The sequence below is a fragment of the Elgaria multicarinata genome, chromosome 12, assembly GCF_023053635.1.
Source record: "Elgaria multicarinata webbii isolate HBS135686 ecotype San Diego chromosome 12, rElgMul1.1.pri, whole genome shotgun sequence".
NCBI classification, from domain to species: Eukaryota; Metazoa; Chordata; class Lepidosauria; order Squamata; family Anguidae; genus Elgaria; species Elgaria multicarinata.
The window spans coordinates 26,050,045-26,076,927 of NC_086182.1; the positions used below are offsets into that span (position 1 = coordinate 26,050,045).

The 26,883-nt window shown below is 47.2% G+C and overlaps 1 protein-coding gene across 1 annotated transcript in view; it reads left to right on the forward strand.

Annotated features, from left to right (window-relative positions):
* The window catches only part of ADAMTS15 (ADAM metallopeptidase with thrombospondin type 1 motif 15), a 41,180-nt gene extending 14,839 nt beyond the window's left edge, over nucleotides 1-26,341 (forward strand). Inside the window, exons 2-8 of the mRNA XM_063139509.1 lie at nucleotides 7,122-7,254; nucleotides 13,376-13,543; nucleotides 18,131-18,414; nucleotides 19,651-19,828; nucleotides 21,925-22,106; nucleotides 23,771-23,946; nucleotides 25,139-26,341. Of these exons, the coding sequence (XP_062995579.1) occupies nucleotides 7,122-7,254; nucleotides 13,376-13,543; nucleotides 18,131-18,414; nucleotides 19,651-19,828; nucleotides 21,925-22,106; nucleotides 23,771-23,946; nucleotides 25,139-25,919 (1,902 nt within the window). The 3' untranslated portion in view covers nucleotides 25,920-26,341. The remainder of the gene's footprint in view (nucleotides 1-7,121; nucleotides 7,255-13,375; nucleotides 13,544-18,130; nucleotides 18,415-19,650; nucleotides 19,829-21,924; nucleotides 22,107-23,770; nucleotides 23,947-25,138) is intronic.
* Nucleotides 26,342-26,883: the final 542 nt, after the last annotated feature.

The window sequence follows — 26,883 nt, forward strand, 5'->3', positions numbered from 1 at the left end:
GGATACACTTTTAGAAAGTAAATTCTGGTGTGGTTGCCCTGTCGCTCTGATGCAGCAAATATGAAAATAGACGGAGGGAGTCTTGCCGCACTTTAAAGGTGAACAGATTTAGGCTGCAGTCCTAGGCATGCTTACCTGGGCCTAGGAATGTTAAAGAAATCTACAACAGATTCAAATGAGATGGGATTTCTATAGATTTGACATGCTGATTTCACAGTGGAGCAATTCCTTTCTGTGTCATGTGGATCCTGTGGCGTCGTGGACCATGACAAACATTTGTCATTTTGAGGGCGATTGGTGCTAATGCATATTAGCTGCTCTACTGTGCATTAACTAAGGGCTTTGCTAGACCTGCCGGGATAAGCCGGCAGGGAGGCGGGGCGACGGCGCGCTAACTTTAAAGCACGCTGCCCAGCCTCCTAGACGGCCGACGCGTAGGGACGACGCAAGCCCTGCAGCGTCGGCCATTTTTTTTTTTTGGTTAAAGGGGCCACATGCGGCCCGAAGCCGAAGGCAATGTAAGGTTTTTTTTTACAAAAATTAAGGCCCCCTGCCCACCCCATCACCCCCCTCCCAATGCCTGATGACCTCCTCCCCCCTCGCTCGCCCATCCTCCCCCCCCGTGCCCGATGCGTGGCCTCCCCTCGCCCCTGTGCCAGCCCCGTGTGCCCGGCTGCTTTTCCCTCGCCCCCTGTGCCGTGCCCGGCTGCCTTTCCCTCGCCCCCTGTGCCAGCCCTCCACCCTCCTCTGTCGTCGCCCTGTGCCAGCCCCCGTCGTCTCCCATGCCACCCTCCACCCTCCTCCGTCGTCGCCCTGTGCCAGCCCCCGTCGTCTCCCATGCCGCCCTCCACCCTCCTCCGTCGTCGCCCTGTGCCAGCCCCCGTCGTCTCCCCCGGGATCCTCTCTCCTGGCCCGATGGGCACAGCGCTCAGCGCTGTGGCCAGTCCGCGGCTTTTTGCGGCTACTCGCGAGTATGCGAGTAGCCTCAAAAAGCCACGGAAGTCTCTAGACGTTCCGCAGCTCCGGCCTGACTTTGCTTATGGCGCGTTAGAGGAGGCTTCAGTGCGGCCTGTAGCTGGATTCCCCTGTGCGTCATGTGGAAGCACAGAAGGGAAACCGGCTTTCAAGGCGCGCTAAGGCCTCGTCTAGGAACGCCCTAATATGCATTCACACACATGTGAATTACAGGTAATACGAATTAGCGCAAATAGTATGAAATTCTGGTTACCTCCAACCCTCCTAATTCTGTCAATGAGTGGATGATGGAACATACGACACCTAACCATCTGCGGAACACAAAACTGATCTTACAACAGTGGTAAATCTCTACTCGGGAGTAAGCCTTTTTTTGAACGTAGTGGAACTTATCTCTGAGTAAACATGCATAGGACTGGCTGTTATTGTGGCACAAGCTTTTGTGGACCAGACACCAATATACACACACAAGCAAATGCACACAGGTACAAAGGAAACCTTGTGAACAAGAGAGGCCAAGGTACAAGGGAAGCACAGGGATTCTTCACGGAACAAAAGCAACTGGCAAATGTGCACAACATAGGATGTGCTTATCCTGTACACGTTTGGAAAGAGATGTTGGAGATGGTAACACCGGCTTTTTGTTACCTGTTTACATCTCCTCTCCATATCTTCACATTCATAAAGGGCAAGGCAACCAATGACTACTAGAACCGGTGTGGTGTAGTGACTAAAGTGTTGGACTGGGAGTCGGAAGATCCGGGATCTAGTCCCCACTCGGCCATGGAAACCCACTGGGTGACTTTGGGCCAGTCACAGACTCTCAGCCCAGCCCACCTCACAGGGTTGTTGTTGTAAGGATAAAATGGAGAGGAGGAGGAGGAGGATTATGTACGCCACCTTGGGTTCCTTGGAGGGAAAAGGGCAGGATATAAATGCAATAATAAATAGTAAAATAAAATACTAGTTATAATGGTTTTATTGCTTTAATTGTCCCTAACTCCTGCAGTCCACATTTTTTCTATAATATTTACGACCAACATGGCAAGCTCCCACTGGCTCATACCCCAAGCATCTTCACTGGATTCCTTTGGCTGTTGGCGTGATGGCTGAAAATGATAGAGGTGAAATATGATCCTCCAGTCTTTCCCAAAAGATGAAGAATGTCCATATGTGTAAATTCCATGGAGCCCATTTATCTTCGTCTCTTTCTTCACCCCCTTGACTCTCCTGTGTGGGCGCACTTCAAAGGAAATGGCCCCCACAGGAAAGAAGGCGGCTGTATCTGCCTCTGGGAGGGAGAAGTGAACACAAGGACCTGAGTGGGATTTGATAACTCAGGATGCAAACCCAGTGGTGGAGGTTAGCCTTCACTGTGATGTCTGGAATAAATAAAAAATGCTGTCCTTACAGCATTATCTTTTAACATCATCATCTTCTCTCCAATCTGGTGCCCTCCAGATGTGTTACACTATAACTCCCAGTATCCCCCAGCCAGATGGGAATTGTAGTCCAACGCATCTAGAAGGTGCCAGGGTGGAGACGGTACATGAAGCTCATTGTTGATAGGTCCTGGATCCACAAAACAAAGCCATATGGGCATGGATGAATCAATTCCTTTCTGTTTCTCTCAGTTTCTTATTTTTCGAATCTTAGTTTTGATTTGTCTTGAGGTTTGAGAATTCCTCCAGTCTTGAGTTCAATTTTTCCCAAACACTGAGTTTTTTTTAAAAAAAGAGCCCACATAACAATTCGTAAGTGCTTTTGTGCACATTTCTCCAAAATACATGCATTTTTGAATCCCCCCCCTAATATACACTTTTTTGCCAGCGGTTTTCCTAATATAATGCATTTTTGGATGTTATTTCATGAAATGTACACATTTTGGTATGCATTTTTTATTGGAAAACTCCATTGCAAAATTTGGAAAAGTGAGAATTTAGAACGGTAGCCGGGTTTCAGTTCACACAAGAGGTCGACAGTGCAAAAATTGGTGGTTTTGCAGTAAAAATGCAAACTACATGAATTCCCCCCTTCCCTAATTACTGCAAGGTACGGCAATGGGTAGTAACTTATTTTTAAGTTCAGCAGCTTTTACCCACTGATACTGAATACCTTCCTTAAATAAATAAGAGCTTCCTTAAATTACCCCCTTTCTGCCCCCCGGCATGCTCTCAGTCATAATAGGTAAAAGGGAATTCTATCCGTCTGATTGCTTTAAGCATGAACGGGATGATAGAGTGATCTTGGGTGGGGGGAAACAATTGGGGAAATCTTAGGTGGATCAGATTGGTGCACTTTGGAGCACTACCGTTTTTATGGGTCACTAGCTACTGCTGGTTTTTCTTTTTCTTTTTTTAAATCCATTTTTTTCCATTCCAAAAAAGAAAAAAGAAGAATGGTAACATTGCAAATAGTTTTGAAAAATATATTTGGTGGGCCATGTCAGTAATCCAGGTGGCATGATAGATCTGCTGCCTTCAGATCTGGAACGGTTGAAGCCACATAAATCACTGGTGTAGAACCCATGACTTTTGAATGGAGAAATCCAGAGACCAAATGCCCCCCACCCCATGGGTCACATTCTGGGCCTCTGTGATTCCCTACAAGGCCATAACCTTTCCCCAGGCCTCTTCCCCATTCCCTTCAACCACTGATCATTCGGTGATTTCCTTGCTCTTATGCAGTTTTCCCCCCATTCTAAGAGGTTGAAGTGTCTCTCCTAAGGCTTAATTACTGGCAGTAAGAGCTGTAAGCTACAATATGCTGGTATTTTTGGTATTTTGCAACATGGCCTGCAAGAACGTCTCCAAAATTGTATTTGGCCCTCGGACTGAAAGAGGTTCAGTGCTACGGACATCAATGTACACTTTTCTGCTCCCTCTTTGCTTAAGGTTCCAAGCCATCTTGAGTTGGCAGAGGCTGGACCCAGGAGGTTGGATTCTTGTGTGTGTGTGTGTGTGTGTGTGTGTGTGTTTGGGCAGGGTGGTACTGCTGCATTTCACATTCTTCCACAACCATTGCACACTCTTCATCAGGCGATGCAGTGTAGCCCCTGGAACATGACAGTGTGCGTTCCTGTTAAAGAAGTTATTTTGGGTCTCTGAGGATCTGTCTTGAAGCTTTTCTTCTTGCTGCTTTTGCAAGAAGAGGATATGGAAGCAATTTGCAAGACGTGAACGTAACGCCACTGCCCTAGCTCATATTTGTGTACCGGCCTCTGCGAGCAACATCTGCAGGCCATGATGTCAGGCCTGGCTCCTGACAATGGCAAGAGGGCTTATCGCTTAAGAGGAGGATGTGGCAAAAATCCCCTGTGATACTTCTGATGTTGGAGGCTGAGGTTCTTGTCTTTTCCAGCTGTGCTGGTCATGGCCTGGAGCTTTCATGCCTGTGAGATGAGAGGACTAGAACTGTAAGAAAGTAGCTAACCTTGAGACTTCCAGCTGGGGAGATGAAACCTTTTGTAATGGTCTTTTTCCGTCTTGTAATGACTTTTGCCAATCTATAGAGCATCACACACACTCTGGCACACACTCGTGCACCATTTAGTACTTTCCATGCTTTCTTGGCTGTGAGAAAGACTGGACGTTCTATTAGTGTCACCATGGGGCTCTCTATACATGCCCAAAGTCCCACAGTGGCTGCAAATCTGTGCTGCAGCAGTTATATGATGCAGACACAGATTCGTAGCCACTGCAGGGCTTTCCCCTGAAACTCTGAAGAAAAAAAGTCTGGGACTTGCCCTGTTTTTCTTCTTCTCCAGAACAAGGTGAGTAAGGAGTATCCATCATCTTAGCCTTGCTCCAGAGTCACAGTGGAGGTGTGGCCAGGCAAATGGTGACTCATGATTGGTCGCCGTCCACCCAGGCAGAGGACAGGAGGTGGGCCTGGTGCCAGAAACCCCACACTTTTGCTGTGACAACAGGATTAGCCACCGCTGTCCTGCAGCAGCAAAAGTGCAGGATTTTAGCTCGTTGTGGTGGTAACCCACCGCTGTATAGATCGTTCCCATGAAAATAGCTGGAGAAACAGCCTCCAACCTTTGAAAGCAAAGACACCTTGCTTCTATTTTCAGCACTGTGGTTTTTTCTGTCCCTAGCCCAGTTCTCTAATTGCTCCCCCAGTCCCATCTCTTGTCTCCACACTGCATTGGCTGACAACTCATCCTCCCCTGCTCTTATGTTACGGAAAAGTCGTTTTCTTTACCAGTCCCACTAAAGGCAGTCAAGTCTGATAGAGACCCACGTTTATGAGTTCTTTCACAGGTACAGTATGTGAAATCCCAGAATAACAGATTTGCCGTATGCCCATCACATTATTAGATGAACACCGAAGATGTTTTAAATGGAGATGTGAAATGTGCAGTTGGTGAACTGGGATTGGCTGTCTTGGGTACATATTCAAAGCAAATCAAGGGCTGCCTCTGTGTCATGTGTGGCATCACCTGTGGGTGAAGTCTAAAAGCCATCCCGTAGAACAGGATGCCAGCCCAAGGACTGAATTGCATTTTGGATGAGTTTATGGGGGTCACATTCCAGTGGTAAGTGAGGCCGAAGGCAAAACGGGGTAGGTCCAATATATACCACCCTATTCTAGCTTAAAGCTCTTACTGCCTGGCCTTAGCTAGACCTAAGGTTTATCCCGGGATCATCCCTGTTCATGTAAATGACACACAGGATATCCTGGGAGCAGGCAGGGATCACCCTGGGACGACCCCGGGATAAACCTTAGGTCTAGCTAAGGCCCCAGTAACTAAGCCTTAGGGGAAACATTTCAGCCTTTTAGAGTGGGAGAAATATTGCACAAAGGCTGGGAAACCACCACACATGGTTGGAGGAAAGAGGGGCCATAACTCAGTGTGGTAAAGCACAGGCTTTGCATGCAAAAGATCCCAGGTTCGATTCCCGGTATCTTCAGGTAGGGTGAGGAAAGAATCCTGCCTGAAACTCTGGAGAGCTGCTGCCAGTCAGTGTCAACAATACTGGGCTAGGTGGACCACTGGTCTGACTCAGTATAAGGCAGCTTCCTATGGTCCATCTGGGAAGCCCCGGAGAGCTAGATTTGACCCCGAAACCTACTGTTCTATACTGCTGGTGACACATGAGTGGACACATCATTCAGTTTCTGCATCACTATGTCAATTAAAACAACAACAACAGCAACAACAACTGATACACACACACACACACACACAAAAAAAAAAAAAATCACATTTGTTTTTATATGCAATTTTGCACCATTTATATGCGTGTTTGTATGCAGCGTCCCCTGAGATACGCATTCCTGTAGGCAACGTTTGGGCTGAGAACTGCGTTGCAAAACTTGGAGAAGTGCACAATCCGAAGGACGGCTGTGTTCCAATCCAGCTCTTCACTCACAATGTGCGAATCAGGCTGGTTCACTGCAAATGCAGACCAAACAAAATTCTCCCCCATTCCTAGCAGAGGGCTTTGGAATTTATAACATCACTGTTTGCACTGAACCTGAGTAAAAGCACACTGAACTTCACCATCATCACCCACCTCTTTTCTGGGACTAATTTACTTTCTGTCTGGAGAACTAGGAACCCCCAGCTCCATGCTCGTGTGGTGAGACACCACTGTTTTGAGAAAGAACGTCTCCTTAGCCAGGGGAGTATTCCCAAGTACTGAGTTAGCTCCACCCACCAAAGCTGGTCCTTGGTTCAAGAGGATTTTAACGGTTTCCTGATCAGGCTGGGAGGATGTTGCCTGGGCAATGATATTTTTTCCTAGTTCTTGTCTTGTTCATTTGCATGACCTCCCAGTTCAACCCGCTTTGGCTCCAATTCCTGGCTCGCCGGCTCTGACCCCTGGCACAACTCTTGTTCCCTGGCATCCCCTTGACACCTGTCTATGGCTCCACTCCAGCACCTTCTCAACACAAAGCTGGCTTTTTCCATCTCCCCCCCCCACACAAGTTGGCCTTTTCTGTTAGCATGTGGAACTAGTCTTGTAAGTGGTTTGGCTCAATCGCGGTTCAGCATTATATTACATAGCTTGAATCTAGCACTGTTGTTTTGTTGAAAGGGGTTAGGGAGTCACATTTTTGGGACTGAGAAGGAATCCCGCTTCCCTGTCCTGCTGAACCTTCCAAATATAAGGTGATGATTTTCATCTTCGCAGGATTTGTGCGGTGCTACCACGTGTGACACTTTGGGAATGGCAGACGTTGGCACCATGTGCGACCCCAAACGCAGCTGCTCAGTCATTGAGGATGATGGCCTTCCTTCAGCTTTCACCACGGCTCATGAGCTAGGTAAGGAATGGCTTTGACCAAGAGATTGAAATGGCCCGATAGCACATTCAATGTCCCTGCCCATGTCAATTTCCTTTAATGTCAATTTCAACGTCATTTTCTATGTTCAATGGTGATGTCAATTTCATTTAATTTACTGCCTTTCCATATACTATGCTTAAGCTGGTTTAAGTGAAACTGATAAGAATCTAAATAAGCATATGGTAGTATAACATTCATTACTTGAGATCTACCAGACCGATTTTGCTCATTTTTGTTTTAAACTGAAGCTTGAGCAGTGGAAACAGGCAGGCGAGTTTGGAAATTGAAAAAAAGTTCAAAGCTCGAGCTTTAATAGCACTTAATTTCCTCTGCACCAAATTTCACAGAGGAGGGATTCATTATGCATGAGCCACATTTGCAATATTCATCAGCCCATGCCACATGCACATTTCCGAAGGGGAATTCACTAGTATGAACCCATTTTTCTCCTCCCACCCCCTTTTCTCTCTTTCCCTCCTGCCACCCCCCTTTTCTCTTCCTCCTTCTTTCCCACCCAGTGAGCTGGCTGGGAAGAGACAGATGGCTTTTTCCAGAGGGCTTTTGAAATTAGGCCGTGGACCACAGATTGGCTATCACTGGCATAGGGCAAGACATAAGAAGCAGCTTTGTAATCAGGTCAGACTATTTGTCCATCTAGTCTAGTCTTGCCTTCTCTTACTCACAGCAGCTCTCCTGGATCTTAGCCAGGGAGAGGTTCTTCCCATCAACTTCTAACCAATTCTTTACTCAACAAGAGCTGTGGAGAAGCTGGCAATTAAACCTGGGACTTTCTGAATGCAAAGCAGTTGTTCTACCACAGATCTGTGGCCCCTCCTGGAAGCTGGCATGGATACCTTCCACGTCTATGGTTCTACAGCTCTATAGGCCAGTTCTATACATGCCTTTCAGACCTTTGATTCTGTGAACACATCTATATGGAGGTAGGAAAGAGAGGAAGGGTTGCACTGGGGCCCTGAGCACGTGGGTCCCCAGAATATCTCTGTAGGCTTCCAGTCCAGCAATGCTGCTACAACATCACACCATTCGCTGCCTGCGCTTTGCCACTTTCTGGTTCTGCATGTTCTCCTTCAAATGTTTGCCAGACCATATCTTGGCTAAAAGTCTCAATCTGTCACCCTGTGGCTTAGGAAGTGGCCACTTAAACCAAAGCCACAGCAAAGAGGCAGGGCCAGCATCCGCGGTTGCCACCTGGGGAGCAGATTTCTCCCAGTGGGGTGGGGATTGGATCCATTTTTTTTAAAGCAAGGAAAGTTTCTCAATCCGTAATTAGGAAGGAGACAAGCCTGAGGTTTAAAATAACCTCAAATGCTTCATTCAGGAAGTTTAGATAATGGCAAAGCTTCCAGAATAGCTTCCTGGGGAAACTCCACCGTGTGTGAGAGAAAGAGAGAGACAGAGACAGACAGACACAGAGAGACAAACTAACTCTATTCCCAGTGCTGCGGGGAAGTTTCACTGGAACTGTTGAGAAACAGCTGTTAGGAAAACAAGTGAGACCAAGCTAGATTCGTCTGTTTTAGCTTTACAGTTGTTTCAGTTCCCAGGCTTTGGAAATCCTGAACTAACATGTCATGGCCAGGACGCATTAGACACACACCTAGATCCGGAGAAGCCTAGCACTGGATTGTCAACAGCATTTACAGCCAAATTGCCCCGCTCTTATGCGGATACCAGGAAGAGGCGCATTCATACATCTGATTCCAAATCTGCCACACGGCAAGAAATGAGATCACCAGGAACCGGATTTTCTCGCTTAGTGTGGGCCGGCTCATGGGGGATGCATTTGCCCCTCATTTGCCCATCCCATTCAATGGTGGCGACTCAGCTGCACAAATGCGCTGACCCAGATGAAACACCGAAGACAGAACTTCAACTTGACTGCAATGCTTCACACAGCGACATATGCTTGGGTTCGTGAATTAAGCCAGTTGAAAGAAGGATTTGGGGGCAGGAGCTTCCAAGCTTAAAATTGTCCTTTTTACATGTTTGAAACCTTTCAAGCGTGGCCTGGTGGACAGAAAGTGAAGGTTTGTTCAAATGGTAGCTCCCCCCACCCCAGGAATTGTGTGTGTGTGTGTGTGTGTGTGTGTGTGTGTGTGTGTGAGAGAGAGAGAGAGAGAGAGAGAGAGAGAGAGAGAGAGAGAGGTGGTTTTACAGTGTAGCGCAGCTTCACTCAATCTGGTGAATTCTAGATGTTTGGAACTTCAACTCCCATCATTCCCAGCCAGCATAGCCAATGGCCAGGAATCCTGGGAATTGTAGTCCAGAACATCTGGGGGCGGGGGGAAAGCACCACATTGGAAAACACTGCTATAGAATAACACATCCAAATGAAACCAGTACTTCAAAATAACATGCAAACACCAAGGATAGAAAGTACTATATATATACTTCAGGAAAATCGCTGGTTCATCTCCCCACCCCCAATGCTAGTCCACAGATCCTAGTGCTTGCTTGACTTGGCAAATGGCAGCCTTAGAGGGGCGATGTTCACAACATTACAGGCATGAATGTGTACATCACCCAAATGGAACATTTATGGACAAGAACAAGCCAGCATTTCTGCCAAAAATGGTGGCTTGCCAAGGGAGTGGGTGCCTGCACCCTCCTCTCAAGAGGCCATGGTCTGCCCAGTGGTTCGCCCAACATCACCAGCTGGGTGTGGGTAAATGATGGGGAGTTGGCGAGGAGGCATGAAATGGTCCGTCCATCCCTTCTCCCATGGTAGGATCTATACTTGTTCTGCTGCTGCTCCTCTTTTTCCCTGATCCTCCTCCTCCTCCTCCTCCTCCTCCTCCTCCTCCTCCTCCTCCTCCTCCTCCTCCTGTTCCCTGCTCTTCCTTACACTGTTTTCATGGGATTTGCCAGCATGTTCACCTACAGTAACCCACTCAGTATCTGTTGCTAGGACCAAGAGTGGAAGGGTTCTGTTGACCCCCATGTCATGCTTGCGGGTTGCCCGTAGGTATCTGGTTGGTCACTGTGGAAACATGATAGTGGACTAGAATGGACCTTTGCAGTGATCCAGTAGGGCTCTTCCTATATTCTTACATTACATTTTAACAAAGTTTCCCAGTGGCTCAGGAGCCTTCTGGGGAATTCAAATCTGGACGTTGAAACTCAGATTCTGCCTGGTTTTAATGTGAATGTTTTGGCGGATGTAAAATTTAGGGGAAACTTATTTTAGGCATAATTTCTAACAGGCAGCTTTTCAGCTGTTCCCAATGTCTCTGCCGTCTGTTTTCAAATGTTCAGAAAGAGCCCAAATATAGGGGAAATGGGGAGGGGAGGGGTGTAGGACCTTGTTCCCAGAGTGGCCAGAGTTTATGAATCAGGAAGTGATTTTTCCTCCCCCCACTTCTTCACCGGTTTCTCGAGTTTCCTGCTCATGTCTTTTGCAAGGATGAGTGTCCGTGCACAAAGCAGATGGTGTGAATCTTGGCCAGAGAGCTGCTGGCTTTCACAAGCTCTTGCTGGCAGGAGCTGACCTGCATCTGTTGTAACTTTTTCTGCCTTTGGGGGCAATCTGATTAGAACACGAGACGGAAGAAGTCTGCAGAGCCAGGAAGGGGATGCGAAGAAGCAACAATTGTACTGCAGCCATTTCCAGAGCTGGTGATCCCTTAAGTGATAGAGGTGTCTCCTGCAGATTATATCAATAAAAGAATAAATAAATTACACAAGCAGGTTGTAAAAGACTTTTTGCTACCTTGATCCACGGAGCGCAGCATCCCATTGCAAAATATAGCCCTTGGGAGGACGCTACATTGTGTGATAGGAACACCGGGATGGCAACAAGTATTTGTGAAAGAAAAGGGGGGGGGGAGAAAAGGGAAAAAAAAACAGAAATGCAGCTAGGACTGGACCATGCCCCCACCTCGCCCACCAAATGACTACCAAGAGAGCCAAAGGAGATGAGAGCATGAAGGCAGCCGAAACAAACTTAATTTTATTCCTGTAGTCATGATGATGCTATGGTTTAGGCAGTGGAGTCTGGTAGCACCAATGCCAATGTGGCAGTGAATCTGTTCCAGGTTTCAGACAGAACCATTCAGAACTATTCAGAATGGTTTGGGGCCAGGTTATTTGAAGGCACACCTCCTCCCATATGTACCTGCCTAGACCTTAAGATCATTTACAGGGGCCCTTCTCCGTGAGCCCCTGCCAAAGGAAGTGAGGCAGGTGGCTACTAGGAGGAGGGCCTTCTCCGCTGTGGCACCCCGGTTGTGGAATGAGCTCCCCAGAGAGGTCCGTCTGGAGCCTACACTGTACTCCTTTCGTCGCCAGCTGAAGACCTTTTTATTCTCTCAGTATTTTAACACTTAATTTTAACTTACATTTAAATTTTACTGTTTTAACTCTGTATTTTAATCTTATATCAATTTTGCTGTGTGGTTTTATCCTGGTTGTGCTTTTTATGCTGTATTTTGTATTTGTGCTTTTAACCTGTGGGTTGTTTTATGATGGTTTTAATTTTTGTGAACCGCCCAGAGAGCTTCGACTATTGGGCGGTATAAAAATGTAATAAAATAAATAAATAAATTTATAAACCTGCTAGTGCGCCCACCCACTCACCTCTTAATAGGGATTTCCCTCCATGACTGTACTTTGGTTGTGCTGCCATTTAGTGAAGCTTATGCACCTTCTGTACACACATGTAGTCAATTCTTCTCCCACCTCCAGGGCTTAAATTGTACCTGGGGAACAAGGGTGCTCCCAGTGTTTCCTCCCATGTAAGGTGCCAGGGTCGTTGTCTCAAACTAGGGAACCCGGAACTCAGAACCCAGGACTTTCCCTCCTGAACCATTGGTGATTTACCTTGCTGGGAAACCTGGATGACTGAATTTGGAATACCATACATGTTGACTCAGAAGTTGCAGAGGCTTGTGGCTCCAATTTCAGTGTGGTGAATCCACTCCAGGTTTCAGTCAGAGGTCTGAAGGAGCGATCCAAGGTGCATCCCAGAACTTTAGAATCCACTTTGGGTTCTGGCTGAAATCCGGAGCGGATTCACCAACCCAGTGACATCGCAGCCACCAGCCTCCCCTGGATTTAACTGTGTTTAATATGCAAAACTGCACATGCTAAGATTGGTTTAAAATTCATCTGGCCTACCCAGATGAATTTTAAGCCTAAGAATTTTAAGATGTTGTGATAGTTACTTTAATATTGTATCAGTTTTATATGCTCTTTTAATCAGTTTTAAGTATTGTATTGTTGTATTTAATGTTGTTCCCCACCTTGATCTAGAGGGAGAGGCAGGTAAGAAATAATAATAATAATAATAATAATAATAATAATAATAATAATAATAATACTCTTTTTCTCACTTATGGCAGTTTTTCTAGATGGACATGATGGGCTTTGCCAAGTCCTCCTCCTCCTCCTCCTCCTCTATTATTATTATTATTATTATTATTATTATTATTATTAGTCAGGCTTGACAGACAATTTGAATGTTATTATTGTTCTGATGTTTCAAGAATATGGATGTAGTTAGACAGCATGGTTACTGGGAAGCCAATGGAAACGCTAGTTGTGAGCTTCACAGATGAAGTAATACAAATGGCCATCTAAAAGAGGCCCCTGTAAAACCATGGAGTCCAGGCTCAAACATTAACCTAGATGCAACCCTGAGAACAGCTTTTTTTTTTCAGAGGCCCTGCTCAGATGACACCCTAAGCCACAGTGGTTAAGCATTTTGAGCTGAAAGTTACAGCTTAGTGTGTCATGTGAATCATAACTTAGCGTGTTGTGTGAACCATTTCTAAGCACGGTGGCTACATAACCATGGTTTGAACACGCTCACTAACCATTTGTTTTAAAAGGGTTAGTGGCCTAACCATGGCTTAGCATGTTGTCTGAACAGGCTTGTTGTCTGCTGTCACCAATTTGAAATGCCTTCCCCCAAAATTCAATACAATGTTCACTACCTGACTGAAAAGCTCAGATTTCTCTTGCCCACCCCATTCCGTCCATGAAATGGCTTCAAATACTTCGACCCCATGTGGATTTAATTGCCCAGGGGCTGCCAGAGGGCTCTCTGTGATTTTCAAACCATCCCTCTTTCTCCTTCCAGGCCACGTGTTCAACATGCCCCATGACAACGTGAAGGTCTGTGAGGAGGTCTTTGGTAGGTTGAGGACCAACCACATGATGTCACCCACTCTGATCCAGATTGATCGCACCAATCCTTGGTCGGCTTGCAGCGCTGCCATCATCACCGACTTCCTGGACAGTGGACACGGTGAGCAGGGGATGGGGTGTAGGTAGATGAAAGGTGGATGGGAGAGAGAGGCGAGAAAAGGGAGATGTTTGGGATGTGTTTCTGTAGCCCAATAAATTTCCTTTCTATTGAAGTGTGCAAAGCTAGGAAAAAGTCAGGAGGAGGCATCTCCACTTCTACATTGGGATGTTGGAGGATTCCATTTGGGGGGTAGAGCTCAGCATGTTTTCACCAGCTTGGCTTCCCCAGACTCTGTCTCAATTATCTTTGAACTAGCTCAACTTGGTGTGGTTTTTTAAAAAACATCTTTATTATTATTTTCTCAAATCATAACAAGAAAAAGGTGAAAAGAAGGGAAGCTTACAACATTGCCAACTGAACATAAAGACTCGAACCATCCATGCATTTAGAATTCCAATACATTACAAAAAGAGAGCAGTTCTGAATAATATTGTTTACAGTAGGGATGTGCTCCGCTTCTAATCGGACCAGCAAATTAGAAGCGGAGCGGGGTGCTTCGCCTCCCCTTAAGGCGGAGGCGAAGAGGATTGGGGGCCGGCGGAGCGTGGCAAAGAGGATCGAGGTGAAGGCGGATCCTTCGCCTCGATCCGGAGCTCCGCCGGAAAGGTAAGTGGGGTTTACCGGGCCCTGCTGCTGTCGCTGTCGCCCATGCGGTGACAGCGGCAGGGCCCAGTAACCCCCCCTCCTCTCCCTTACCTGCCTCCGTCTGCACTTGTGGCCCAGACTTCCTGGTTGAACCGCGGGCTCAATTGAAGACGGCGACGGACCACGGACGGAGGCAGGTAAGGCCCCCCTCCCCCTTGGTCCCTTACTGGGCTCTGCCGCTGTTGCCGCATGGGCGGCGATGGTGGCAGGGCCCGGTAACCCCCCCACCCTCCTCTCCCGGCCTTACCTGGCACCACTCCCCTCCACTGCGGAGCTCCGATTCGGAGCCGGAGCTCCACGGCGAAGAGGAGCGGAGTATGGGCGGAGCGGAGCGGCGCAGAGTGGAGCGGGCCGATCCAAAATTTTTGGATCGGCCCGCAGGGTGGAGCGGGGGGTCCGTGCACACCCCTAGTTTACAGAGCCTTGTTTTTTTAAAATATTTTCTTAAAGAAGTCAGATTTATCATATGAACCATGTCCCAGACCTTCTGGAACCAATCTTCATTAGTTGGGATCTTGATCTTCTTCCAGAAAGAAGCAATCTTTCTTCTTCATTGTTAATTTGCACAAATAACAATTTGGGCAAAATTGCAGCTGTATGTATTGACGAAGATTGCAATCTGCGCAAAATTGAGACCCTAAATAGAGCAATGTGTGCAAAATGGCAGGCATAAATGGGAAAATTAGAGCTGGAGGAGCCAGGCACCAGAAACATGCATCATTAGAATGTAAGAAGTGCCATGCTGGATCAGACCCAGGGTCCATCTGTTCCAGCACTCTGTTCACATAGTGGCCAACCAGCCGTCAGCCAGGGATGAACAAGCAGGACAAGGTGCAATCATTCAGCCCCACAAACATGATTGAATATGCAGAGATCCAAAACCAAACAGAGGTAGCTGCCAAAGCCCTGGGCATGGGTGGATGAATCTGTCAGTTGTGGTTTCTGACACATTCAATTTAAAAAAAAAAACAAGAAAAAAAATGAATCTCAAGTTCTTTCTGTCCCAGATATGAAGAAATTTGGGGATTCAATTCTCACTCATCTCTAGTTGCTAGTTAAGCCATGCTCTGAGGCCTTAGCTAGACCGGGCTTTATCACGGGGCGAACCCTGGGATCATCCCTGTGCATCCACATGATGCACAGGGGATCCCTGGATCAGGGAGGGATCATCCCTCCCTTGTCCTGGGATAGAGCCCTCCACTTTGGGCTTAGCCTGAGACCACAGAATGTGTGGCCTGTTGCCGCAGTTTGACCCAGCTCCACGTGATTCCTCATGCGGAGCCAGGAGCACTACACCCATCGGGGGTAGGGTGAGGGGAGTGGGGAAATGGCTTGGGACCACAATACCTGATGGAACGCCTCTCCTGACATGAACCTACCCGCACACTGCGCTCAACATCTAAGGTCCTCCTCCGAGTGCCTACTCTGAGGGTAGCTCGGAGGATGGCAACAAGGGAGAGGGCCTTCTCAGTGGTGGCCCCCCGACTGTGGAATGATCTTCCCGATAAGGCTCGCCTGGCGCCAACGTTGTTATCTTTTTGGCGCCAGGTCAAGACCTTTCTCTTCTCCCAGGCATTTTAAGCAGCATTTAATAACGTTAAGTTTGTTTTTAATGGACCCCAGAATTGTTGTTTTAAATGGATACTGTTGTTGTTTTTATATTGTTTTTATGTTTTTAATTTTTTTTGTGTGTACTTTTAATGTTTACTATTTTTAATTGTTGTAAACCGCCCAGAGAGCTTCGGCTGGGGGGCGGTATATAAATGTAATAAAATAAATAAAATAAATAAATAAATGAAGTAAAATAAAAAAAGAGAGACCTACCTTAAGTGCACGAGCGTTCATGTGCTGCTGCTTCTTTAAAAATGAAAACAATGGAGGGCACAACGTCTCTCTTCCTGAGGTCGTCACGCCTCACGTGTAAACGGAGGAGGGATCTCACGTTAATCGCAATGCGAGATCTTCCCTCCTCCATTTTGGATTATCAGGTAGGTCTAGCTAAGGCCTGAGTGTCGTTCTCCACTCCTCACTAGCATTCGATGTCCTGTTGGGTATCTAGAACTGGTTCAAAGCTGTTGAGACCCAGACCCAGAATTTGAGTCAACAGGGAATTTCCTCTAAAGTGACAGTTTGGGGCAAATTGGGAGGTTCTTGTTTGAGAGAAAAATCTGACGATTTGGTGGGAATGGGGGATAAAAGTATTTTGACAGGACTTGGTAAGTTCTGCACATCCTTAATATGCTTTCGTACTATCGAAGTGGCTGTGTGAATGTGCTCTTAGAGTATAAAGAGAGAGGCTGCAGTAGAACATAGGCCTACACAACAATAGATGCTAGAGATCCTTAAAACCAGCTGTCTACAAGGTTGGAGTCATCACACATTGCTGGGACATTGCCTGACCCAGTTGAACTTGGCACACTCCTCTGCTTTTATTAAACAGTTTGCACTCAACGGGCTGTAAATCATTAGAAACTCAAAGTCTGAATAGTGCTTGGAAATAGCCATTTTAGAAGGAGCTGTGTAACGTGTGACAGTGAGGCAGCTGAACTCCGGCTTGTTGTGTTGAAGCTGTTTTTTCTGTTTCCAGTTTAATGTGGTTTGGTTTAATGAGCTTTTTATACCGCCTCTCAGTATACATTTCCAAAGTCGTATCCACTCTTAGGTTGCAAATCACTAAAAAATCCACATGAGAAAATAACTTTAAAAACCAAAACTGCAATAAAAGTAAAGTCAATAAACGAGCAATTGACAGAAGGGATGAAAAACGCATGTTAGCAGGGCCAGTTACTGAAAGTGCAACAGAAAAGGAAGCTCTTATCTAGGGAAGGGTAAGAAATTTGTTTGGTTCGCATTTCAGTGTGAATTTACCAAATTTGTACTTCTCGAACCTAAACTCAAACCAGAACGCGGTTAGATATCCAGATCTATACTTTCCTGAAATTTGCAGTGCAGTCCACGTGCCAAGAATGCATAGAAAATAATGTATAGATTTGAAATGGTGCCTATTTATTTATTTATTTATTTATTACATTTATATACCGCCCCATAGCCGAAGCTCTCTGGGCGGTTTGCAAAGGTTAAAAACAGTGAACATTAAAAACAAATATACAAAATTTTTAAACCATCAAAAGCATAAAACCAACAATATCCATTTAAAACAATGGCTGCCTTCTGGGGTCAGTTAAAAACTCAGCGTATGTTGTTAACTGCCTGGGAGAAGAGAAAAGTCTTGACCTGGCGCCGAAAAATATATATCACAATGTCAATGTTTCAGAAAGTGGGCATGAAAAGATACATGAATTTTCATGCAAATTAAAATTAGGGAACAGTGTACAATATAATTGTGGGGAATATGCAGCCATGTGTTTTGAAATGAGCATAGGAGCATGGACCCAGTCACGAACATTTGAGTTATATCTGCATTTTTCTTCACCAGCATCTAGTTTTGTACATCTTATGCTAAGAGACTTACACTCTAGTAAATGGTCCCATATCAATTTGCATAACATTAGCTCAACTGGTGTTTTGTTTGAATCCCTTCTACTGCTTCAGCAATAACAAGACTCCAAACTTCTGATTCAGAGATTATATGATATTGAAAGACAGGGACTGTACTTTCTGTCTAAGAGAACTTGTTCACCCATGGCCAATGGGATTCTGCCCAGTTCTGGTACCTCACCTTCTTATCTGACGTATCTTCTATTCGTAGGTCTATTTTGGATGTTCTCCCTCTTTTGCACCTTTGCTTCAAACTCAGTCGGTAGCTTTCACTGTACATTCACTAGTCTTTCATATCTTATTTGACGTCTTTTGATCTGGTTGGAATCCCAGCAGATATTGAATCTCTACCTGCTTTCTCAAGAAAACCATCCACTTCTATTGAGTCTGACTCTCTCATGTCTACTCCTATTTTGCTGACTCTCCTCCCATTTCTCTTTCCAGGTGACTGTCTCTTGGACCAACCCAGCAAGCCCATCCCATTGCCCGAAGACCTTCCTGGCACTAATTACAACCTCAACCAGCAGTGCGAACTGGCCTTCGGCATTGGGTCCAAGCCCTGTCCGTACATGCAGTACTGCACCAAGCTGTGGTGCACGGGCAAGGCACGGGGCCATATCATGTGCCAGACTCGCCACTTCCCTTGGGCTGATGGCACCAGTTGTGGAGAAGGAAGGTTCTGCTTGAAGGGCACCTGTGTCGAGAGGCATAACATCAGTAAGTACCGGGTGAGTACACGATCACTCTGAGCTGAGGATGGAATTTGGAAAGGGGGAGGGTTATAATACTTGCAGAGGTCTAGATTTCTGCATGAAAAAGCTCTAAATGACACAAACAAAATAGATGTCTACAATACCTGCAACTGACTTCCCCTAATACGTCCAAATGATACTCAATGTTGGTGGAAGGAGTGTCATCAGAATGGTTCCTACTGTCATTTTTGGTGGCCATGTTCTAAAGTGCAGAAGTTTTTGAACATGATTGCTGATTACTGTCAGGAATTTCCTCATGTTAGACCACTGGTAACTCCTAAGGACATGCTTCTTCATCTTTTTGAACCTACATCTGTAAAGTGATGTATTATCTGTAATTGGAAGTCACCAAAGCAAGGAACTAAAGAGCAGTGGGTTGATGCAATTTTGGAGACTGTGTATAAATGTACTCAGTAAGTTCAGCACACAAGGAATCCTAAGTTTATTTATTTATTTAGTTAGTTAGTTCATTTCTACACCACCCAATAGCTGAAGATTTATGGGTGGTTCACAAAAATGAAAACCATAAAATACAGCATAAAATATAATATGGATGCTTAAAACTGCAATATGCTTTATAAATTATATTTTTACTCATTCATAAGTTTTTGAGCTCCTACTTAGGCCATTTTACTGTAGATGCTCCATAAGACTAAGAATGATAATTAGTGGACTCCTTTTTATCTTTAGTAATCTTGATTGATTATTATACCTGTTCTTCTTTTTGTTGACTTTAAGTTAGTTATCTTTATTTTGAAATAAAATAACATGTCATGATTAAAACACGTGCAAACTGATATAATTTGTTTCAGTTTCATGCCATGTTTCCTATTCTACAAGTGTGAGCATCTCTCACTCTCTAGTACAGGTCCGAATCACGGTTACGCACTGCATGAACAATGGACATACTTGCTAGTCAGCTTGCTCATTTAAGGGCCTCTCCCCCTTTTCCGTAGATCTGGAGATAATGTCCTCAAACCTCCCCCCTGTTTCGGATACAGAGAAGAGCATTTTGAGCATGCTCAAGTGTACCGTTTTCCTGTTAGCTAGCGAGAGCATAGTATGTCTTGAACCATATGAGACATATGAAGTTCATGTTTCGGAACCCAAGGCTAAAACCCCTTTTGGAATAGGATAAGAGAGGAGAAAGGAAGCACAGATGACAATGGGCATGTGGGTTTTGCATCTACTCAATGTCGTGTGTTCTGGCAGGTGGATGGCAACTGGGGGAAATGGGCGCCCTATGGCCAGTGCTCTCGGACCTGTGGCGGAGGAGTCCAGCTGGCGAAGCGTGAATGCAACAACCCGCCTCCTGCCAATGAAGGGAAGTACTGTGAAGGGGTTCGAGTGAAATACCGCTCCTGTGGTCTGGATCCCTGCTCTGATTCAGGTGAGGCTTTATAAAGGGGAGGACCTGAGTGGGACCCAGTGAATGGTCCAAGGACATCTGTGGCTGCACATGGTTTGGAGCGAAGCATGGATGGGGCTGATCAAAGTCTTGGATGGGAGGCTGCTACTGGGAGATCCTGGAGGAGAAGGCTATCAAGGGCTACTAGCCCTGATGGTTATGGGCTGCCTCCAGTATTCGAGGCCGTAAGCCTGTGTGCACCAGTTGCTGGGGAACATGGGTAGGAGGGTGCTCTTGCACTACGTCCTGCTTTGTGGGTCCCTGGTCAACAGCTGCTTGGCCACTGTGTGAACAGAGTGCTGGACCAGATGGACCCTCGGTCTGATCCAGCATCAGGGCTCTTCTTGTGTTCTTATGTTCTTAAGAGCAGGATATCATGAAAGAAATATCTCTTTAAAAAAAAAAAGGAGATGGGAGATGAAGCTCTGCGCTGAGTGGCTAGCACAAGTCTGTTGCAAGCAGGGCCGGTGCCAGACTATTTTGCGCCCTAGGCAGGTGAGCGACTTCCAGCCTGGAGCGCCGTTCCGAAGCCGCCCCCCAACCCCAGCGTCCTGGCTTCAAAGCCAGCACCGGGCCGGAAGCCGCTCCTGGCTTCAAACCCAGGACTCTGGGGTTGGGGGGCGGCTTTGCAATGGCTCACCCAGAAGCTGCTCAGTGGCTTCCAGGCGCGCCGTTCTGAAGCCACCCCCCCGCCCCTCAACCCCAGCATCCTGGCTTCAAAGCCAGTGCCCAGCCGGAAGCTGCTCCTGGCTTTGAAACCAGGACTCTGGGGTTGGGGGGCAGGCGGCTTCAGAACGGCACTCCCAGAAGCTGCCCTCTCAGAGCTGCCGTTCACTGCTCCCTTACTTTGGCACTCTAGGCTGCTGCCTGAGCTGCCTCTATGGCAGCGCGGGCCCTGGTTGCAAGTGTTCCAAACTTAACTACTGATGTTCATAAGGAGGGCACATCAAGATGCTGACTGCTAGCCATTGTGCCTACGCTATCATTTTACCTCTCCTGCATGCCATGGAAGCCAATACCAGGGCCTTCTTCAACCTGGTGCCCTCCTGATGTTTCAGACAACCACCTTTGAGGGTAAACCCCCTCCCCTAGGCAGTGTATAGCCAATTTCAAAACCATAAAACAAGGATTAAAACAACTATAAGAAGAAAAGATCAAAGCTAAGAAATAAAAAGTAGATGTACACAAAGGCATCCAATAAAATCCCAATTCAGTTACAGCCAAGATAAACAGATAAATCTTTAGGGCCTGGGCCTGGCAGGCATCAATTAGAAAAGAGTTCCACAAGAAGGGGTCCACTATCAAGAAAGTGCTGTCTCTCGTGCCCAGTGGCCTAATTGCTCTCACAGGCAGGACTACTAGGGCTTCCAGAGGTGATCTCAGAGCGTGGGCAGGTTAGAAGGCAGTCCGTCAAGTGACCTGGACCCAAACCAGGTTACTTGAATACTTCCTGGTATTCAGTGGTACAAGGAGGTTCTATTTAGGTATCATGATTAATAGTCATTGGCAGACCTAACTAACATCTGTTTTAGAAATGACCATCAGCATCTGAGAATACACAGCTTGAAGACTTGGTTCACAGTAGCTAGAAGAATGGACATTAAACTAAACAAGTGCATGCCATGTTCTCTGTCATTCAAAATTGTAGGACATGAAATAATGGGCTGAGGTTTCAGGAAGACAGATTTCAGTTGAAATCGGGGAGGATTTTTTTTTTTTTAATGGCCAGAGCAGTCAGACAATGGAACCAACTGCCTAGGGATGTGGTGGGCCCTCCGTTGCTGAAGATATTCAATAAGAAAATGGACAGCCATCTGTCAAGGATGCTTTAAGTAAGATTCCTGCGCTGATCAGGGGCTTGGATTCAATGGCCTAAATGGCCCCTTCTAACTCTACAAAGCTATTCTATAAGTGGGACCTGCAACAAAATGTTGCAGCGTGGAATGCTGCTGAACAGGATTCCAGCCACTCCATTCCAGTCTCCCCCCCACTTCAATAGTTCTAGTGACACCCATTACTGTAATGCACTCTATATGGGGCTGCCTTTGAAACTGAATGACTTTTTTCTCCCATCACAGTCCCAGGGAAGAGCTTTCGAGAAGAGCAGTGTGAGGCTTTCAACGGCTACAATCACAGCACAAACCGGCTGACTGCCACGGTCTCCTGGGTCCCCAAGTATTCGGGGGTGTCACCTCGGGACAAGTGCAAGCTCATCTGCAGAGCCAATGGAACTGGGTACTTTTACGTCTTGGCTCCGAAGGTGAGTTGGGAAAAAACCATCCTTTTGGTAAAGCTGGGGAGGACGGCAGATCTGGGACAAAGGAGTTGGCCAGAAAAGACCATATAAGCAGGGGTGGGGGGAATGATGAAAAATTATTTATCTTTACATATTTCAAATTAGAACAAGAGGGGAGAATTTAGAAAGTATTCTCACGAAAGGGAAAATGCTGAGGTTGTTTAGACGAATTATTCCTTGAAACATATGTATTGCAGAAATAGTTTTTCTTTGACCTAAATGAAGACATTTTACTGGTTGTTCTGAGTATACATTTCCCCGCTGTCTCGTTAATTGAGGAAGATGATAGCTTGATGATAGAAATATGACTTCGCTAAAATTATCTGTGAGATGTTTGTGATCACTTGTCAGTTGCATCAGTCTTGGAATGGTATGGGAAGCCCTCTGGTATGTTGCAATGCAGATGGAGAGCTACATACAATCGTGGTGGTGGTTAAAGACCTGGCAGTGTACCTAGTAGGGATGTGCTCCGCTTCTAATCGGACCGGCGAATTAGAAGCGGAGCGGGGTGCTTCGCCTCCCCTTAAAGCGGAGGTGAAGAGGATTGGGGGGCCGGCGGAGCGTTGCGAAGAGGATCGAGGTGAAGGCGGATCCTTCGCCTCGATCCGGAGCTCTGCCAGAAAGGTAAGTGGGGTTTACCGGGCCCTGCCGCTGTCGCTGCACGGGCGGCGGCAGCGGCGGGGCCCAGTAACCCCCCCTCCATCCTCTCCCTTACCTGCGTCCGTCCGTGCTCCCTCGGCTTTTTCAGTTGAGCCATGGGCTCAATTGAAGAAGCCGAGGGACTGCGGACGGACGCAGGTAAGGCCCCCCTCCCCCTTGGTCCCTTACCGGGCTGTGCAGGTAAGGGAGAGGAGGGAGGGGGGCCTTACCTGGCGCCACTCCCCTCCACTGCGGAGCTCCGATTTGGAGCCGGAGCTCCGCGGTGAAGAGGAGTGGACTATGGGTGGAGCGGGCTGATCCGAAATTTTTGGATTGGCCCGCGGGGTGGAGCGGGGGGTCCGTGCACACCCCTAGTACCTAGTCATTTTTAAGCACTTCCAGGTAGCCCCCAGACCACAACAAAATAGTCAGATACATGCTGAAGGTGTTTTCCATAGGCAAAAGTGATAAACGCCCCACTAAACCTCAAAACCTTCTGTATGCCAAGGCTGAATGTGCAGGGCAAAGGATAAGAGAAGCATTCATAGGGCCATGGATTGGCATTCCTAGTTTACAGATGCTCCATATGATGAGAAGTTTCTTAATGAAGGCATCGCAATTGAGGACCATTTCCAGCCCCTGTGTGTTTATTCTTTCGTTTAGAGCACAGTTGCATTAGAACACATCACTTCTGAGTGTCAACCTCAATCCAGACAGGGTGTTTATTTCTAGCTTGCTGAGGACATAAATCAAGATGGGCCTCTCATATTGCACTGTATCCTGATGGAACAGTCTTCTCTTCATATGAACAAAGTACCATTGGCTTGGTTCCATTTTTAGCCCGCATTTCGAGTAGGTGTATTGAAATCAATGGGAGTTAAGTTGGCGATGATTGATTGACTGAAAACCCATTGATCTTAATATGTCTATTCTATGGCTAAATCTGGACCCAACCATTGAATGCTGTCCTCTGCTTTGGTGATCTCCAGGTGGTGGATGGTACGCCGTGTTCTCCAGACTCCACCTCGCTGTGCGTCCAGGGCAAATGTATCAAGGCTGGATGTGATGGGAAACTTGGCTCCAAAAAGAAGTTTGACAAATGCGGAGTGTGTGGAGGAGACAACAAAAGCTGCAAGAAGGTCTCAGGGTTGTTCACCAAACCCATGTGAGTGAGCTTCCTTTAAAAATATCTACCTACTTCATTTAGGGGGCTAGGGCCGTGGCTCAGTGACACTGCACCAGCATTGCATGCAAACTGCCCATCAGACTCGATTCCTGGCATCTCCAGGAAGGGCTGGAAAAGATCTCTGCTCAAGATTTTGGAGGGCTGCTCTTTAGACAGTATAGGGCTAGGTGGACCAGTGGTCTGACTCAGGGTAAAGCAGTTTTATATGTTCTTTTGAGAGAATAAACATAATACATTTAAATAATGAATAAACGTAAACCATTAAGAACAGGGATGGGCAACATCTGGGGGTAGGGGAACTAAGTTGCCCCATCTGTACCCCCACTGGAGCCCATACCCCTGCCCTCCCCAATATGCCAACAGAACATTAGAGGACCCATGATGGATCAGAACCAAAGGTCCATCTAGTCCAGCATTCTGTTCACACAGTGGCCAACAAGCTGTTGATCAGGAACCCACAAGCAGGACATGAGTGCAACAGCACCATCCCACCCATGTTCCCCAGCAACTGGTGCACACAGGCTTACTGCCTTGGATACTGGAGGCAGCCCATAACCATCAGGGCTGGTAGCCATTGATAGCCTTCTCCTCCAGGAATTTATCTAATCCCCTTTTAGTGCCATCCAAATTGGTGGCCGTCACTACATCTTCTGGTAGTGAATTCCATAGTACAACTATGCACTGTGTGAAGAAATCCTTTCTTTTATCTGTCCAGAATCTCCACCAAATTTACCAGCATTTCAGCACTGGGGGAAAACTGGTCATTTCCCCCTTTCGGCTTTCGGCTGCTGCCGCTGGACTATGGCTGATTTTCCGCAGAGGGCCACTTCTTTACCCACTGAAACCAATTTTTGGGTGGCAAATTCAGTGGTGCGGCAGTGAGGGCACAAAAGAGGCCAGGGGGGTGACTCTCAGTTCCAGCCACTTGAGTCTGATGGGAAGGCCCAAAGCCAGTGCAGATGCTGAGCCCTGCCATGACACTGGGCCTCAGGCAGCTGGCCTGAGGATGGCCTGTACGGATGCGGAGCCTGACTTGAAAACTGTTGTTCTGAGAGATTCACTGCGAAACAATGAGATTCTCCACTTTTGTGTAAGCCCTCCATCATGTGAATTTGCCTACTCATATGAAAGTCTTCTTCTCCCCCACCCTCTCCTGTTCTTACCCCTCAAGGCATGGCTACAACTTTGTGGTGCTCATCCCCGCTGGAGCTTCCAGTATCGACATCAGACAGAGAGGCTACAAGGGCTTGATCAGTGACGACAACTACCTGGCGGTGAAAAATGGCCATGGCAAATATCTCCTCAATGGACATTTCATCGTCTCGGCCGTGGAAAGGGACCTGATGGTCAAGGGCAGCGTGTTGCGCTACAGCGGGACGGGGACGGCCGTGGAAAGCCTCCAAGCCTTTATGCCCATCCTGGAGCCCTTGACAGTGGAGGTGTTGTCGGTTGGGAAGATGACTCCACCTCGGGTGCGCTACTCCTTCTACCTGCCCAAAGAGAGCAAAGAGGACAAGTCCTCGTACCGCAAAGATGGGAGGCGCCCGCCAGTCCTCAACAACAGCATCCTCAGCCTCTCCAATCGCCTGGATACGGGCAGGCCGGATTACAAACGCCCCTCATCCAAGTGGGCCACCACCAGCTGGGAAGACTGTTCCGTCACCTGTGGCAACGGGCTGCAGAAGCGCATGGTGCTTTGCCGCGACGCCCTCGGCCAGCTGGCCTCCTCTTGCGACACCACGCAACGGCCCATCGACATCCGGATATGTGGGGATCCCTGCCCCGCGTGGGAGGTCTCCCCCTGGTCCTCGTGCTCCAAAACCTGTGGCAGGGGGTTTAAGAGGCGCATGCTGAAATGCACAGGGCGAGGTGGCACCCTGCTGGCCCGTGACCGCTGCAACCTCAGGAAGAAGCCGCAAGAGTTGGACTTTTGCACCCTGAGGCCATGCTGACCGGGCTGGACCCATTTCTGACCAAGGCATCACGTGCAGCATTTCGGCTCTTGACCGACAAGTGGCTGAAAGTGTAAAATCTAGCCTCCGGGGGGAGGGAGAGGGAGTCGACTGAATGGAGGGTGGGGTGTCTGTTACATAGCGCATTTCAACAAACAAAAGGATTTTGACCGAGCAGAGGGAAAGAGTGCCAGTGAGAAGGGGCTGAGTAAGGGTGTTCTTTTTTTCTTTTGACGATCCAGTCGCTCAGTGGTAAAGCAAGAATAAACAACTACCTCGAAGCTGCCAAACCACCCACACTCCAACACGGCCTTCTGCGGGCGTGAAGGAGAAAGGCAAGAACAGAATTGAGAGAAATTGCCGTCCAAGATGGACCAAAAGACAATGGCGGCCATTCCGTAGAGCCGTGGCCCCAACCTGTTCCAAAACATCTTCTGTTGGGGTCCTCTCTCTCTCCTCCTCCCCAAACACCCTAGTGTTATAGTGGACCATAAGAAATTATCACTGCAACTGCAACAAAATGCAAGGCTTAACGATGGGTACAATGCGGTACCTCCAAGGCCTACCAGAGAATCATACCCCAGTTCTGATGCATTGTGGGTATCTAGACACACTCTTCCCTTCTCCTTCCTTTTTTTCTGACTTCCATGTTTCTGTGCAGGGCTGACAAACAGTCACTGATTTGTAGCTTTATTTCTCTGATTTGTAGCTTTATTTCTCTTAACGTTTATGGACCAAACCATTGTAAGTTTTAATGGTGCTTGACCCTGTTTTCTCGTGAGTCCTCCTTGGTTGAAGCAAACCATTTCTTAGTTGCCTATTTCCGTTGGTTGTTTCCATGACACTGTGCCTTGCAGTGTGGGGGTGGAAGGGTGCATTTAATTTTCCCATCACCCCCTGCCATAACACACACACACACACACACACACACACACACACACACACACACACACACACGATCTAA